Source organism: Prionailurus viverrinus, chromosome A2 (assembly GCF_022837055.1).
Source record: "Prionailurus viverrinus isolate Anna chromosome A2, UM_Priviv_1.0, whole genome shotgun sequence".
Lineage (NCBI taxonomy): Eukaryota > Metazoa > Chordata > Mammalia > Carnivora > Felidae > Prionailurus > Prionailurus viverrinus.
In genome coordinates this window covers 29,085,646-29,098,598 of record NC_062562.1, presented here as the reverse complement: position 1 = coordinate 29,098,598, position 12,953 = coordinate 29,085,646, and the positions used below count along the sequence as shown (strand labels likewise).

The following is a 12,953-nucleotide window of genomic DNA, read 5'->3' as shown; positions in this document are numbered from 1 at the left end:
AGCCCTTCTTCAAACCCTCCAAAGGCTTCCCACTGCCATACGAATACCAAGAGAAGTCTTTTCCAGACTTGACCCTTGCCCATCTCTCCACGCTGGTTCCCATGCCTCAGAGCCTTCACAAATGACCTTTCCCTCTGAGAATTTTGCAGGGCTGGCTCCTTATCACCTTGTGTCCTACCCAGGGAAGATCTCATCCCCACTGCCTCCCCACACTCTACTACTCTTAGAATACTACCTAATTTGATCCTCAGAACACTGAAGCTTTATCATTGTCAGCTGACTTGTTTATTTCTTTCTCCACATTAAAACATAAGTTCCATGATGAGGGACTCTTCTCCCTTGTTACCTTTATTTCTAGTGCCTAGAACTTGTTCATTGTACATGATCAACGAATATTTGATAAATGAAAAGTGAAATAAAAAGTGGCTGAGGCTGTTTTCAGGATTAAAACAACATATGAATGCAAGAAGCCAACCTAACATTTGGCACATAAAAACCCCCACATATTGGGGCAGCTGGGGGGCTCATTGGGTTAAGCGCCTGACTCTTGATTTCGGCTCAGGTCATGATCTCAAGGTTTTGTGGGTTCAAGCCCTGTGTCGGGCTCTGTGCTGACAGCATAGAGTCTGCTTGGGATTCTCTCTCTCCCTCTCTTTCTGCCCCTCTTCTGCTCATGCACACGCATGAGTGTGCACATGCTCTCTCTCTCTCAAAAATAAATAATGAACATTAAAAGAAACCCACATAGCCTGCTTAACCACAGGTGTTTCTGGCGCTTGGCTTCTAGAGTCAACAAGCTCCCCAAAGGTGGATGAAGATGGCTAACATATGGAAAGAAATTCACTGGCTACGTAAGCAAAAGTAGTCAATGCTACATTAAATGGCTACGAATATCAACTTCATGTCAACCAATCAAAGGCAACTGGTACCAACCCTTTACATATTTACATAAAGTGACAGTAATCATGGGATGCCTAAGCATGTAAAAATGTCTGAGACAGCATGGGCATGACCTTCAAAAGTATGAGAACCTCGGATGCTGGAGAATCCTAAAAACAGCCCTACTTTTTTGCCTTATTTTTTAATCACTTCTCAGGTTAAAAAGTAATGGTTAATGATAGCTATTTTTAAAAGAAGGAGGTTAAAAACACTCCATTTTTTAAAGTGTTAAAAATGTGTTTTTCTTAGCACTTTTCTTCGCTGGAAATTTCTGGAAGTAACAAGATAACTTTTTGGAACAGTTTCTGGGAGGACAGCTGTGTACAAAGGAATTTAATGCCCATGTCAGAGCTTCTTTTAATAAGATAAAGTAATTCAAGCTCATTAATTTGGTATGTAGAAATGATTAAACTGAAAATAGAACAATATTAATATTTTCTCCCAAAATAGCAAAAAAACCCACAAATTTCAATGTCAAACTTTTTAAGAGCAATCATGGCTTTACTTCTTTGTTTGCTAATTTGGGTGGGTAATGTGATGCTCTTTCTCAACGTATTCGGATTTAAAATAGGCTACTTACTGAGACATTCTCACACAGTCCTATATGTTCTTAAAAACTGCTTTTGAACAAAACAGGAAGCAATCTTTACCATTGAAAATGTAGCTAAAAAAGAGATCCCTCCATCAGCAAAAGCAAAGACCATTCTTCAAAAAACATGGCATCAGCTCAGGAGACTGGAGGGCACACAGGCAGTCCAGTGCCCTCACCATTTCCTTTGCTTTTATTACATTAGGCAGTGTCACTTTAATTAAGCCATCAAATCAAATTATCAGATCAAGTGGTTTTGATTCCACTGTGGTTTGAACAGGTTTCGTTAAATTAATAAACCATATGTTTCATGTTGTTGGAAGGAAAGTTATTTTTCCTCCGTTCACTGTTCCAAAAGTCTTCACAATAGATAGTATTCAGCACTTAATCACCGAATGTTCTTCCATGTGTCCGGGATGTGCTGCAGAATAACTGAAATGACAGCCCATTAAATCCTAAAGTCCGTCCAAGTTATTTACCGACAAAGGGCAGAGTGGAGAATTGGATGTCCCTTGAACAATCCACCGAGCCTAAATATTGTTTCCATTTACTGGAACTTAAAGCTTTATATTTTTTATGGGTGACATCCATTATAAGTCTTTCTTCAGCAACAATACAATATTGAGATGACTTTTCCTCCTTTCCTTTGGTGTTGTACATGGCCATGCGTCTAGTGCTGGCACTGAAAAGCTTGATTCTGTTTTCTCTGTTCCAGTATGTCCAATCATCCTGACAGCAGGGCATGATGGGGACGCATTAACTCAGGCACTCCTCACGGTGCTGCTCAATGAACACCAGGTAATGATCACAGCCAGGGGAATGAGGGAGGTACAGGGCTATAATCAGTTCACTAAGGTTCTCTTACATCGTGGCCGTGAAAGATGACCAGGTGTTAAGGTGACTTGGTAAGTGGTTGGTCACTGAGTCAATAAATATCTAATTGGCCCTAAGGTCTTGCAGTGGAATGGGAAAATAGAACCAACCCATGCCTCACGATCATGGTCACAGCCATCTTTAAGACAGAAAATATTTATGTCAAACTAAGCCTGTGAGTGAGTTTTTCCACCTTAGTTTGAGCCATCCTCTAGAGCACCAGTTGGTAAATCTGGTCTGCTGCTGGGGTGCCTGAGTGGCTCAGTCAGTTAAGCATCTGACTTTGGCTCAGGTCGTGATCTCGTGGTTCGTGAGTTCAAGTACCGTGTCAGGCTCTGTGCTGACAGTTCAGAGCCGGGAGCCTGCTTCCGATTCTGTATGTCCCTCTCTGCCCCTCCCCTACTCACACTCTGTCTCTCTGTCTCTCTCTCTCTCAAAAATAAATGAACATTAAAAAAAATTAAAATAAAAATCTGGCCTGCTGCCTATTCTCGTGAACAAGATGTTTTGGGAAGACATTTTCTACACCCATTCATTTGCATATTGTCCATGGCTGCCTTCATGCCAGAGAGGCAGAGCTGAGTAAATGGCCTCTATCCGGTCCTTAACAAAGAAAGCTTACTGACCCTTCCCTTCTGTAATTAATTTATTTTCCCTTCTTCTGTAATAACAGCACAATAAACACACAGCTCCGTAATCAACACTGTAGCTCTCTTAGGCATTGGAAGTTTCCAATAGTGATTAGATAGAGAATGCCAATCAGACAGGCTTTATTTATTTTTTTAATTACCAGAAGATTACAGAACACCATCCGTCTCTTTTTGAATCTTTTTTGCAGAAGACTAGAGAAGAGAAAGGGACTCTGCCTGTGTATTGGGACTCTTTACTGCATACATGTCAAAGGTCTAAGGTCAATCTAAGTCCTCTAGGCTGCCTACTGACGGCCAGTATTTGTGCCTGGCTTTCGGCCCATAGTGCCATGGAATTAGGTGAATTTTCTTGGGGAAAAAAAAGGAGGAGCATTTGGTTATGTAGACTACGATTCCATGAAATGTGCATTCAAAAACAAACAGGGACGTCAATAGTCACTGGGGAAATGCAAATCAACACTACTTCACATCCACTGGGATGGCTAACGTAAAAAAAGACACATAGCACCTGTTGGTGAGGATGTGCAGAAATCCCATACACTGCGGATGGGAATGCAAACTGATGCACTGGATTTGGAAAATTAGTTTGCATTTCCTCCAAACTTGAAAACTGGAGTTACCATACGACTCCGTTACCTACTCCAGGGTATATACCCAAGAGAACTGAAAACACACGTCCACACAAGAACCTGAACGTGAACGTTCACAGCAGCATTACCGACAACGGCCAAAAAGTAGAAAAAAATTCAAACATCTATCAATTGATCAGCAGGTAAACAAAATGTGGTATATCCGTATAATGATATATTATTTGGCCATAAAATGGAAAATTCTGATACATATTCCACCATGGATGAACCTGAAAAATAGTATGCTGAACTATTATGCTAAAAGAAGCCTGAGATAGGGGCGCCTGGGTGGTTTAGTCAGTTAAGTGTCCGACTTCGGCTCAGGTCATGATCTCACAGTTCGTGAGTAAGAGCCCTGCGTCAGGCTTTGTGCTGGCAGCTCAGAGCCTGGAGCCTGCTTCGGATTCTGTGTCTTCCTCTCTCTCTGCTCTTCCCTTACTCACGCTCTGTCTCTGTCTCTCAAAAATAAACGTTAAAAAAATTAAAAAAAAAAAAACATTTAAAAGAAGCCCGAGACAAAAAACCATATATTGTATGATTGCGTTTGTATGAAATACTTAGAACAGGCAAATCCATAGAGACAGAAAGCACATGAGTGGTTGTATGTGCTGGGAATGCGGGCGGGGCAGGAGAAAGAAAGGGAAGAAGGAGTGACTGCTACTGGGTATGGAGTTTCGTTTGGGGGGTGATAATAATGTTCTGGAAGTAGATAGTAGTGACGACTGCACAACTCTGTGAATATACTAAAAACCAATGAAGGGCACACTTTAATTTTTTTTTAAGTTCATTTATTTTGAGAGAGAGAGAGAGAGAGAGAGAGAGAGAGTGAGAGACAGACAACGCATGTGCAAGTGGGAGAAGGACAGAGAGAGAAAGAAGAATTCCAAGCAGGCACAGCGCTGTCAGCATGGAGCCCAACAGGGGGCTTAAACTCATGAACCATAAGATCATGACCTGAGCAGAAATCAAGAGTCAGAAGCTTAACCAACTGAGCCGCTCAGGCTCAGCTTTTATGTGAAGTGCGCACTTAAAAAAAATGAATGTCAGGGGCGCCTGGGTGGCTCAGTCAGCCTCAGTCGGCTCAGGTCATGACCTCATGCTTCATGAGTTTGAGCCCCACGTCGGGCTCTGTGCTGACAGCTCAGAGCCCAGAGCCTGCTTCGGATTCTGTGTCTCCCTCTCTCTCTGCCCCTTTCCCACTCATGCTCTGTCTCTGTCTCAAAAACAAATAAAGATTTTTAAAAAATCAAACAAAACAACACCCCCCGCCGAATATTATAATATGTGAATTAAATCTCAATAAAGCTGTTACTAAAAAAAAAAAACCAAAAAAAAAACAAACAAATAGGTTTTATTGTTACTGAGTGATAAAAAGGAATGAGCCCATGACACATGCTATAACATGGATAAATTTTAAAATCTTAATGTCAAGTAAGTGAAAGATAAAAGCAGATCAGAGAGAGGTTGCTTCAAGTTGAGGATAGGAGAAAGAAGTGACTGCAAAGGGTTGTGAAGGAACTTTCTGGGGTGATGAAAACGTTCAAAAACTGGATTACATAGCTACATAACTGTAGCTATACATTTAGTAAAAATTATTGAATTGTACATCTATAACCGCTGGATTTTACGGCATGTACATTACCCCATCAAAAAACCCAGGAAACCCTGACAGACTGCAACCAGAAGCGGAACATGGTACATACAGTCACTCCGGGACCCCGTGTAGCGGTATGTAACCGAATCCGAACACGTATGTGTACTCCAGGCTGCCTCCATTCTACCCCCAGGTTCATACCGAAGAGAGGTATGTCTGTATGCTGATCAAAAGGCATGGTCGAGAATTTTCATCATCATCAAACTGTGGAAACAATCCACACACTCATGGATACTAAAGTGGATGAATAAATTCAGGTGGAGTCTCACAGTGAAATTCGGCAGTTAAGAACAAACCACAACTACAGGGAACAGCACAGATGACCCTCAAAACCACTGCAGAGCAAAAAAAAAAGAAGCAAGACACAAAAAAGGACAGAACAGATAATTCTATTGCTATGAAACTGAACAATAGGCAAAGCTAATTCATGGTCTTGGTTACCCTTGGGAATGGACAGTTACTAGCAAGGAGATGGAGACGTTCCTGGGAAGCTGTTGGTGTTAGCCTCCTGACCTGGGTGTTGCTATTCTAGTGTATTCGGTTTGTGAACATGCATCAGGCTGTGTATGTGTTATGTGTGCACTTTTCTGTATGTTACACTCCAATAACATGTCTAAAACACAAATAGGACTGCACCTACATCTTTCTCTGCCTCCACAGCGATCAAAAAACATTTTAATAGTCACACATTTTAGGATTAAGCAATAGACCCTAGGATAATTGCAACAAAGCCTTGTAGAATGAAAAACTGATTCCCTGATTTAAGGACGGGTCCATGTCTCTGCTCAAATTCAGAGAAAGTCCATTTCATAGAAGATCTTGCTCCCTTTGACAATTTAATGTGACAGAAACCATGATCTTCTCTAACTTTTTTGGGTAGTAAGGGCCATGCATTCGCTCTGCACAGGTGATATATCGTATAACTCAGCTCATTAAAACAATTTTTTTTTAATGTTTACTTATTTTTGAGAGAGAGAGAGAGAGAGAGAGAGAGAGAGAAAACAAACCCAAAGCAGGCTCCAGGCTCTGAGTTGTCAGCACAGGGCCCAACACAGAACTTGAACCCACAAGCTGTGAGATCACGACCTGAGCTGAAGTCGGAGGCTTAACCATCTGAGCCACCCAGGTGCCCTCCGGCCTGTTTTTTAGCAAAAAACTTTGTAACTGTCATAACCTCAGCAACTGTAGCTACCAGACCTTGTATTCACTTGTGATATAAATTCATCATCCCCTACACATCCTCGGCATTCACCTCTCACAAAATCCCAAAGAGATTCTTCTTTTCCCAAGCAAGTTCTCTTGGATAAAAGCTTTTGAGTTTGGTCGTTTTATTTTTAGCTTGGTTAAAAAACAAAATGAGCCCAAGTGAGGTCTGCTATGCCAGCCAACCTGAGAAGTTTTACAGGTTTGCATGCTTCCTAACCCTCCCATTGTTCCCAGCCGACAAACGGTGCCCTTGACAAAGTGTCGGCTCCAAATTACTTGAATCTCAAGCGTTTCTTGATGGGATCTGGCCACACACTAGCTTCTCTCACCATCCTCAGACAAAATCACACAGACAGGAAGGAAATGATCACATTCTTAAGCTCCCTTTCCTCTTCTTTTAGCTCCTTTTCAGACATATGAGCCGGGAAAATGGGCTCATTCTTATCATCAAAGCGCACATCAATGTGGTTATTTGTGGAATATAATCGCATTCCCCCTACAAATTCCCCCTTTGTGCCTACAAAGGTCATATGCCAGTAAACTGGTCCTTCTTATTGGGGGTGGGGGCACTCTTAAAACAAAACATTCCCGTGTAACTTACCCCACTAAAAATACCACAGTCTGTCCAGTGTTGATAAGAGACACCAGCCCTTCCCATGCGACCCAAGCTCACAACTTGTGAGGAGAGCACTGGCTTGGGAAAGAGGCAGTTCTTCACACCCCAAGAAAATTCCTTCTTATTCCTTCCTCCCTCCCAAGTATTGGGACTTGGATCAGCCTTATTCTCTGAGTGTTTCCCGAGCTCTAAGTCACAATGAGGACAAGTCACAGAGCCCGAGGTTGAGCCGTGAGGGCAGAATCAGACTTTTTCGTCTCCTGGGAGAGAAATATATCTTCAGTTCCCAAGAGAATGTAGCAATGGAAAGGAGGAAGATGCCTGAAAACAATAAACTCATGTGTATCAGATACGGGAATCAAGCTGTAAAATAATGGTTTCAAAAAGGCCACCTGATGTCTGGTAGGGGTGGAGAACCTGAGGGGGAGGGAGGTCTTGCCTGGTGTGGAGGTGGGTAAGGACACCGTAGAGTGGAGTGCTGGGGGCAAGTCAAAGGCTATTGAGGCAATATCCCGATCTCAATGGGCAGACGGGTAAAAAGTAAGACACCCCAAAGCTTTCTGTAGACATTAACCCGTTAGTGTTGACGTTACGAGATAAAAATACTGACAGAATGACTGACATAGCGCTAGTCAAAAGGGCAGTTTTGAACATACAGCTACTTAACCGGGGAGTTATTGCCACAAATGCTTCTATTTATCACCCAGACAAGTCTCTTTTCGCAGAGCAACATATGCTCTCGATACTGAGTTCCAACTCTTGGCTGTTGGCGAACTCCTTTTCATTCGAAGTAATTTAGGATAAGGAATCTTGCTCTGGGCAAGAGCGTGTAATCCAAACATACCTTTAGAAGCTTCTGTCCCCAGTGGGTTTTCTAAGAAGTCTGTCATGTCATGGTTCCAGGCGTCACGGACCGCAGACTTGGACACCACCCTGTCATTCAGCCCTTGCTGCGGTCGGAAGTTATTTCTCAGATACTCCACCGACTTGACGTGGTCCTGCTGCTCCGTAGTGAAGATGGAATAAAAAGCCTCGAGCTGAACCGAGAACCAGAGAGGGAAGGGAAAACAAGACCACCGATGAGAAAAGCTAAGTGGTACAAGGTGGGTGGGGGTGACAAGAACACCAAATGCCAGGACTTGCCCAAGGCCGAGTCGGACAAGCCCAGCAGGACCCAGGTTGCCTGATGGAGTCACTGTCGACAGGCTTATCTGGCTGCGGTTTCTGTCCTGCCAGCCAACCAGTGGAACACTCCACCGGAGGGCTGTACGGAACTCTTTTAGTTGGGGTCTCGGAAAAGAGTTCCGGTCTCTCTGCTGTGCCCCCTGGCAAGACCGTTAGTATTCTGGGGAGGAGCACAAAGTTACGGTGAAGCTGGCAGGTTCTGGAGCCAGACTACCCGGATGGCAATTCTGACTCCACAGCTCAACCACTCTGTGGCCCCGAGAAAGTTGCCTAACTGCTCCGAGCCTCAAGTGTTCCTCAATAAAGTCGTGATAATTATAGCAGCATCTACCCCGATCGGGTGTGTGCCAGGACTAAATGAGATAATCTGTGTGCAGTGCTTAAAACAGTTCCTGGCACGTAAGACTCGATAAACACTAGTGACTGAATTCTTACTAAGCATCTTCTTACATACGTACTAGAGATCGAGTACACAGCAAAGCTGCTAAGGCTTAAAGCTGCTGGATGCAAGGCTTGTGAAGTAAACTGCCCAGTTTCAACATTTACCAGATGGGTAATCATAGTCAAACTCTTAAAGGTTTCTGTAACTCAAGTTTCCATATCTGTAAAAGACATCTATTACTAGTAGCTATCTTATAAAATTATGGAAAGGATTAAAATGTCTGGAAATTATTTAGCAGCCAGTAAGCCCATAGGAAAGGTTAGCTGCTATCATTTTCATTAATATTATTAAAAAACACTCTCGACAAGATTACCGGCCACACTTTCATGGAAAAGCAAAGAAAAAATAATCAGGACTCCAGGATCATACGTCCATTATCAAAAAGGATTTTCTGTGGCCATCAATCTTCTGTTCATTAAAAAAAAAAAAAGTAATTTCAGGGGTACCTGGCTGGCTCAGTCCTTTAAGCATCCAACTTTGGCTCAGGTCATCATCTCACGGTCTGTGAGTTCGAGCCCCATGTCAGGTTCTGTGCTGACAGCTCAGAGTCTGGAACCTGCTTCTGATTCTGTGTCTCCCTCTCTCTCTGACCTCCTGCTCACTCAATCTCTCTCTCTCTCTCAAAAATAAATAAACACTGGGGCGCCTGGGTGGCTCAGTTGGTTGAGTGTCCGACTTTGGCTCAGGTCATGATCTCATGGTTCGTGAGTTCAAGCCCCACATCGGGCTCTGTGGTGACAGCTCAAAGCCTGGAGCCTGCTTGCAATGTCTGTGTCTCTGGCTCTCTCTGCCCCTCTCCTGCTCATACTCTGTCTCTGTCTCTCTCTCTCAAAAATGAACATTAAAAAAATAATAAGAATAAACATACAAATCAAAACCACAATGAGATACCACCTTACACCTGTCAGAATGGCTAACATTAACAACTCAGGCAACGACAGATGTTGGCAAGGATGCAGAGAAAGAGGATCTCTCTTGCATTGTTGGTGGGAATGCAAGTTGGTGCAGCCACTCTGGAAAACAGTATGGAGGTTCCTCAAAAAACTAAAAATTGAACTACCCTACGACCCAGCAATGGCACTACTAGGCATTTATCCACGGGATACAGGTGTGCTGTTTCGAAGGGACACAAGCACCCCCATGTTTCTAGCAGCACTATCAACAACAGCCAAAGTATGGAAAGAGCCCAAATGTCCATCAATCGATGAATGGATAAAGAAGATGTGGTATACATATACAATGGAGTATTACTCGGCAATCAAAAAGAATGAAATCTTGCCATTTGCAACTACATGGATGGAACTGGAGGGTATTATGCTAAGTGAAATTAGTCAGTCAGAGAAAGACAAAAATCATGACTTCACTCATATGAGGACTTTAAGAGACAAAACAGATGAACATAAGGGAAGGGAAACAAAAATAATATAAAAACAGGGAGGGGGACAAAACACAAGAGACTCATAAATATGGAGAGCAAACAGAGTGTTACTGGAGGGAGTGTGGGAGGGGGTGGGCTAAATGGGAGAAGATTAAGGAATCTACTCCTGAAAGCATTATTGCACTATATGCTAACCAATTTGGATGTAAATTTTAAAAAAATAAAAAATAAAATTAAAACAAAATTGTGAAAATAAATAAATAAACATTAAAAAGATTTTTTTTAAAGGATTTAAAAAAAAAAAGCAATTTTATGATATAAGAGAAATGAAGCTGAGAATGGGTAACAGAGATGTGTTCTCAGTGGACCAGAAAGTTATCCTGGTCACCAAAGAAATAAAGTTAATCTAAAATGTCCAGCCATGGAAAATACTAACGCCTGAGGGATGGAATGAAAAACAGAGACACTGAATGAACTCTTCCTGGCCCATTTGGCTCCCTGAATACCAAATCAGAATGCTTTCTTAGGACAGAATTACAACGTGGAAGATGTTAGATGCTTCCCAAGCGGGCACTGAGTGGCTGTCCTAGGCTTTGGGGGACAAGAAGGTGGCCAATACCAATGTGTAAAATAAACAAGAACAATATGACCGGGTGTCTTTCTGTGCCCCCTTCCCCTTTTTTTAATGTAGGCTCCATGCCCAACACGTGGCTTGAACTCACAACCCTGAGATCAAGAGTCACATGCTCTACTGACTGAGCCGGCCAGGCCTCCCCAATCTGGGTTTCTGGATGGTAATCTCGAGGTCTGGAACTAACCCCAGTGCTTCTCAAACCGCTTCAGAGAATGTCACAAAAATTGACCTGCTTGATCTGAAACTCACTCTCTTTGCATGAGAAAGCAATGATCATAGTGACCGTAGCCAAGAGAAATCATTTAAGTACCTGGATTCACCTATCAGTCCACCTCCCCTCCAATTCTCCTGCAAATGTAAAGTGATAATAAACCATGAAAACTTCCCTGCTTTTTCATCAAGGTAATAGAGTCAGGATGGTCTCTCAACGAGCCCAGAAGCAAAAGTAGCCTGGTACTGTGGTGTTATTCCCATTTTCTGCTGGTCACGTAACTTCTTTTTTTTTTTTAAATTTTTTTTTTTTCAACATTTATTTATTTTTGGGACAGAGAGAGAGCATGAACGGGGGAGGGGCAGAGAGAGAGGGAGACACAGCATCGGAAACAGGCTCCAGGCTCTGAGCCATCAGCCCAGAGCCTGACGCGGGGCTCGAACTCACGGGCCGCGAGATCGTGACCTGGCTGAAGTCGGACGCTCAACCGACTGCGCCACCCAGGCGCCCCTGGTCACGTAACTTCTAAATAACTCATGTGGCGGCTGTTCAGAATTGCCTCTCTTCCCACTCTTCCTTCTGATGCTCCTTCTTTATTTACAGTGAAGAGAGGCAATAAAACCAGAAAAATTAAGAAAATTGGACTGTTTACTCTGCCAAATGGGACCCACTCAGATAACTGGAGGTATTGAAAAATCAAATTGCCCCAACCTGGCAATGTAGATGCTTCTGATAGGACTGCCCAAACCAGAACCGAACACATCCACCTGTGAGAGAAAGTTTCAGGTTTTTCTTAGAGAAAATAACTTAAAATTACATGGAAGGAATTAACAAAGAGCCTCTGGAGACCATCGAGGGAAAGACCAACCAAAATGATTAAAAGGATGGAGGATAAATCCCATGTGGAAAGGTTAAAGGAAGTGGAATTGTTTAGCCTGAAGAAAAGGCAAGTTAGGAGTAATTTGATTAAAGGCCCTTGTATGTGGAAGATGCTGAACAGCTCTTCTCCATGTCCAGAGAAGGCCAAAAAGAGGCAACTGGTTTAAATTAAAGCCTTAGAGACGTGAGTTGAATAAAAGGAAGAATTTCTTAACTCTCAGGGTGATTTTTTTTTTTTTTTTTTTTTTTTTTTTTAATGGCCGGGCTGCCATACGTAGCAAGGTATACTGGAAATCTTCTGGAAGAGCAGCCTTCTGTCCTGAAATAGCATAATCTCTGAGATGCCAGAAAAGGATGGCCTTGGAGACTGTCTCGGCAATCTAAGATTTGTTTATTCTCTAGAAGACTTGCCTCTTTCACAGCTAGCATTTAGTTCTCCTACAAAGTTTATTTCTGATGCCTCAAGAATTAGTCATATAACTGTAAGAAGAGGCAGGTTCTGAATTTAACACAAAAATGCTTTTGCTTAAATTGCTTTTACAGTTTAATGACATGCCATGGCTTAAAAGCTCGGTAGCTTCCTTGTCATTACCTCAACTTGCCCAGAGATTTCCAAGGGAGGATGTGACGGTTCACGGAGTGAACTGATGACCTGAACGATATTATACTGTCACCTGGATCATAGCTTCACTGGACAGTCACACAAAAGAGGAAAAGGAGGTCAAGCTTAGCAGACTCATCAAATGTCCTTTGGTAGGTTGGCAGCATTCACTAGAACCCTGTCATTCCTCTACGTTGAATGAAAGTTGCCAGTGGCCTCTCTTGTTGGTACCTGGCATGTTTGGCCATTGAGTGGAAACCGCCATGATCCCTGGGTTGGCAAAGGGAGTCTATGTTTTCACTTTGGCAGGTGAACAGTGATACTCTGGGTGAGAAATCCACTGCAGATTGTCCCTCGGCCCTTACCCTGGCTTTGTAACCATGCTCGATAAAGGGGAGCCCGGCCACCACCTGGACCTCCACTTTTTGAATCCAAGCAACACTATTTACAGAGACTACAATAAGAAA

At 42.8% G+C, this 12,953-nt stretch overlaps 1 protein-coding gene across 4 annotated transcripts in view; it reads right to left on the bottom strand.

Annotated features, from left to right (window-relative positions):
• PTPRG (protein tyrosine phosphatase receptor type G) overlaps positions 1-12,953 on the bottom strand; it is a 713,505-nt gene that overhangs the window by 124,629 nt on the left and 575,923 nt on the right. For all 4 annotated transcript variants that reach the window (XR_007150245.1, XM_047849347.1, XM_047849350.1 and 1 more), the window contains exon 8: positions 8,001-8,193. Coding sequence is in view for 3 of the 4 variants with exons in the window: in XM_047849347.1 (XP_047705303.1) it covers positions 8,001-8,193 (193 nt within the window). In the remaining variant the exon portion in view is untranslated. The remainder of the gene's footprint in view (positions 1-8,000; positions 8,194-12,953) is intronic.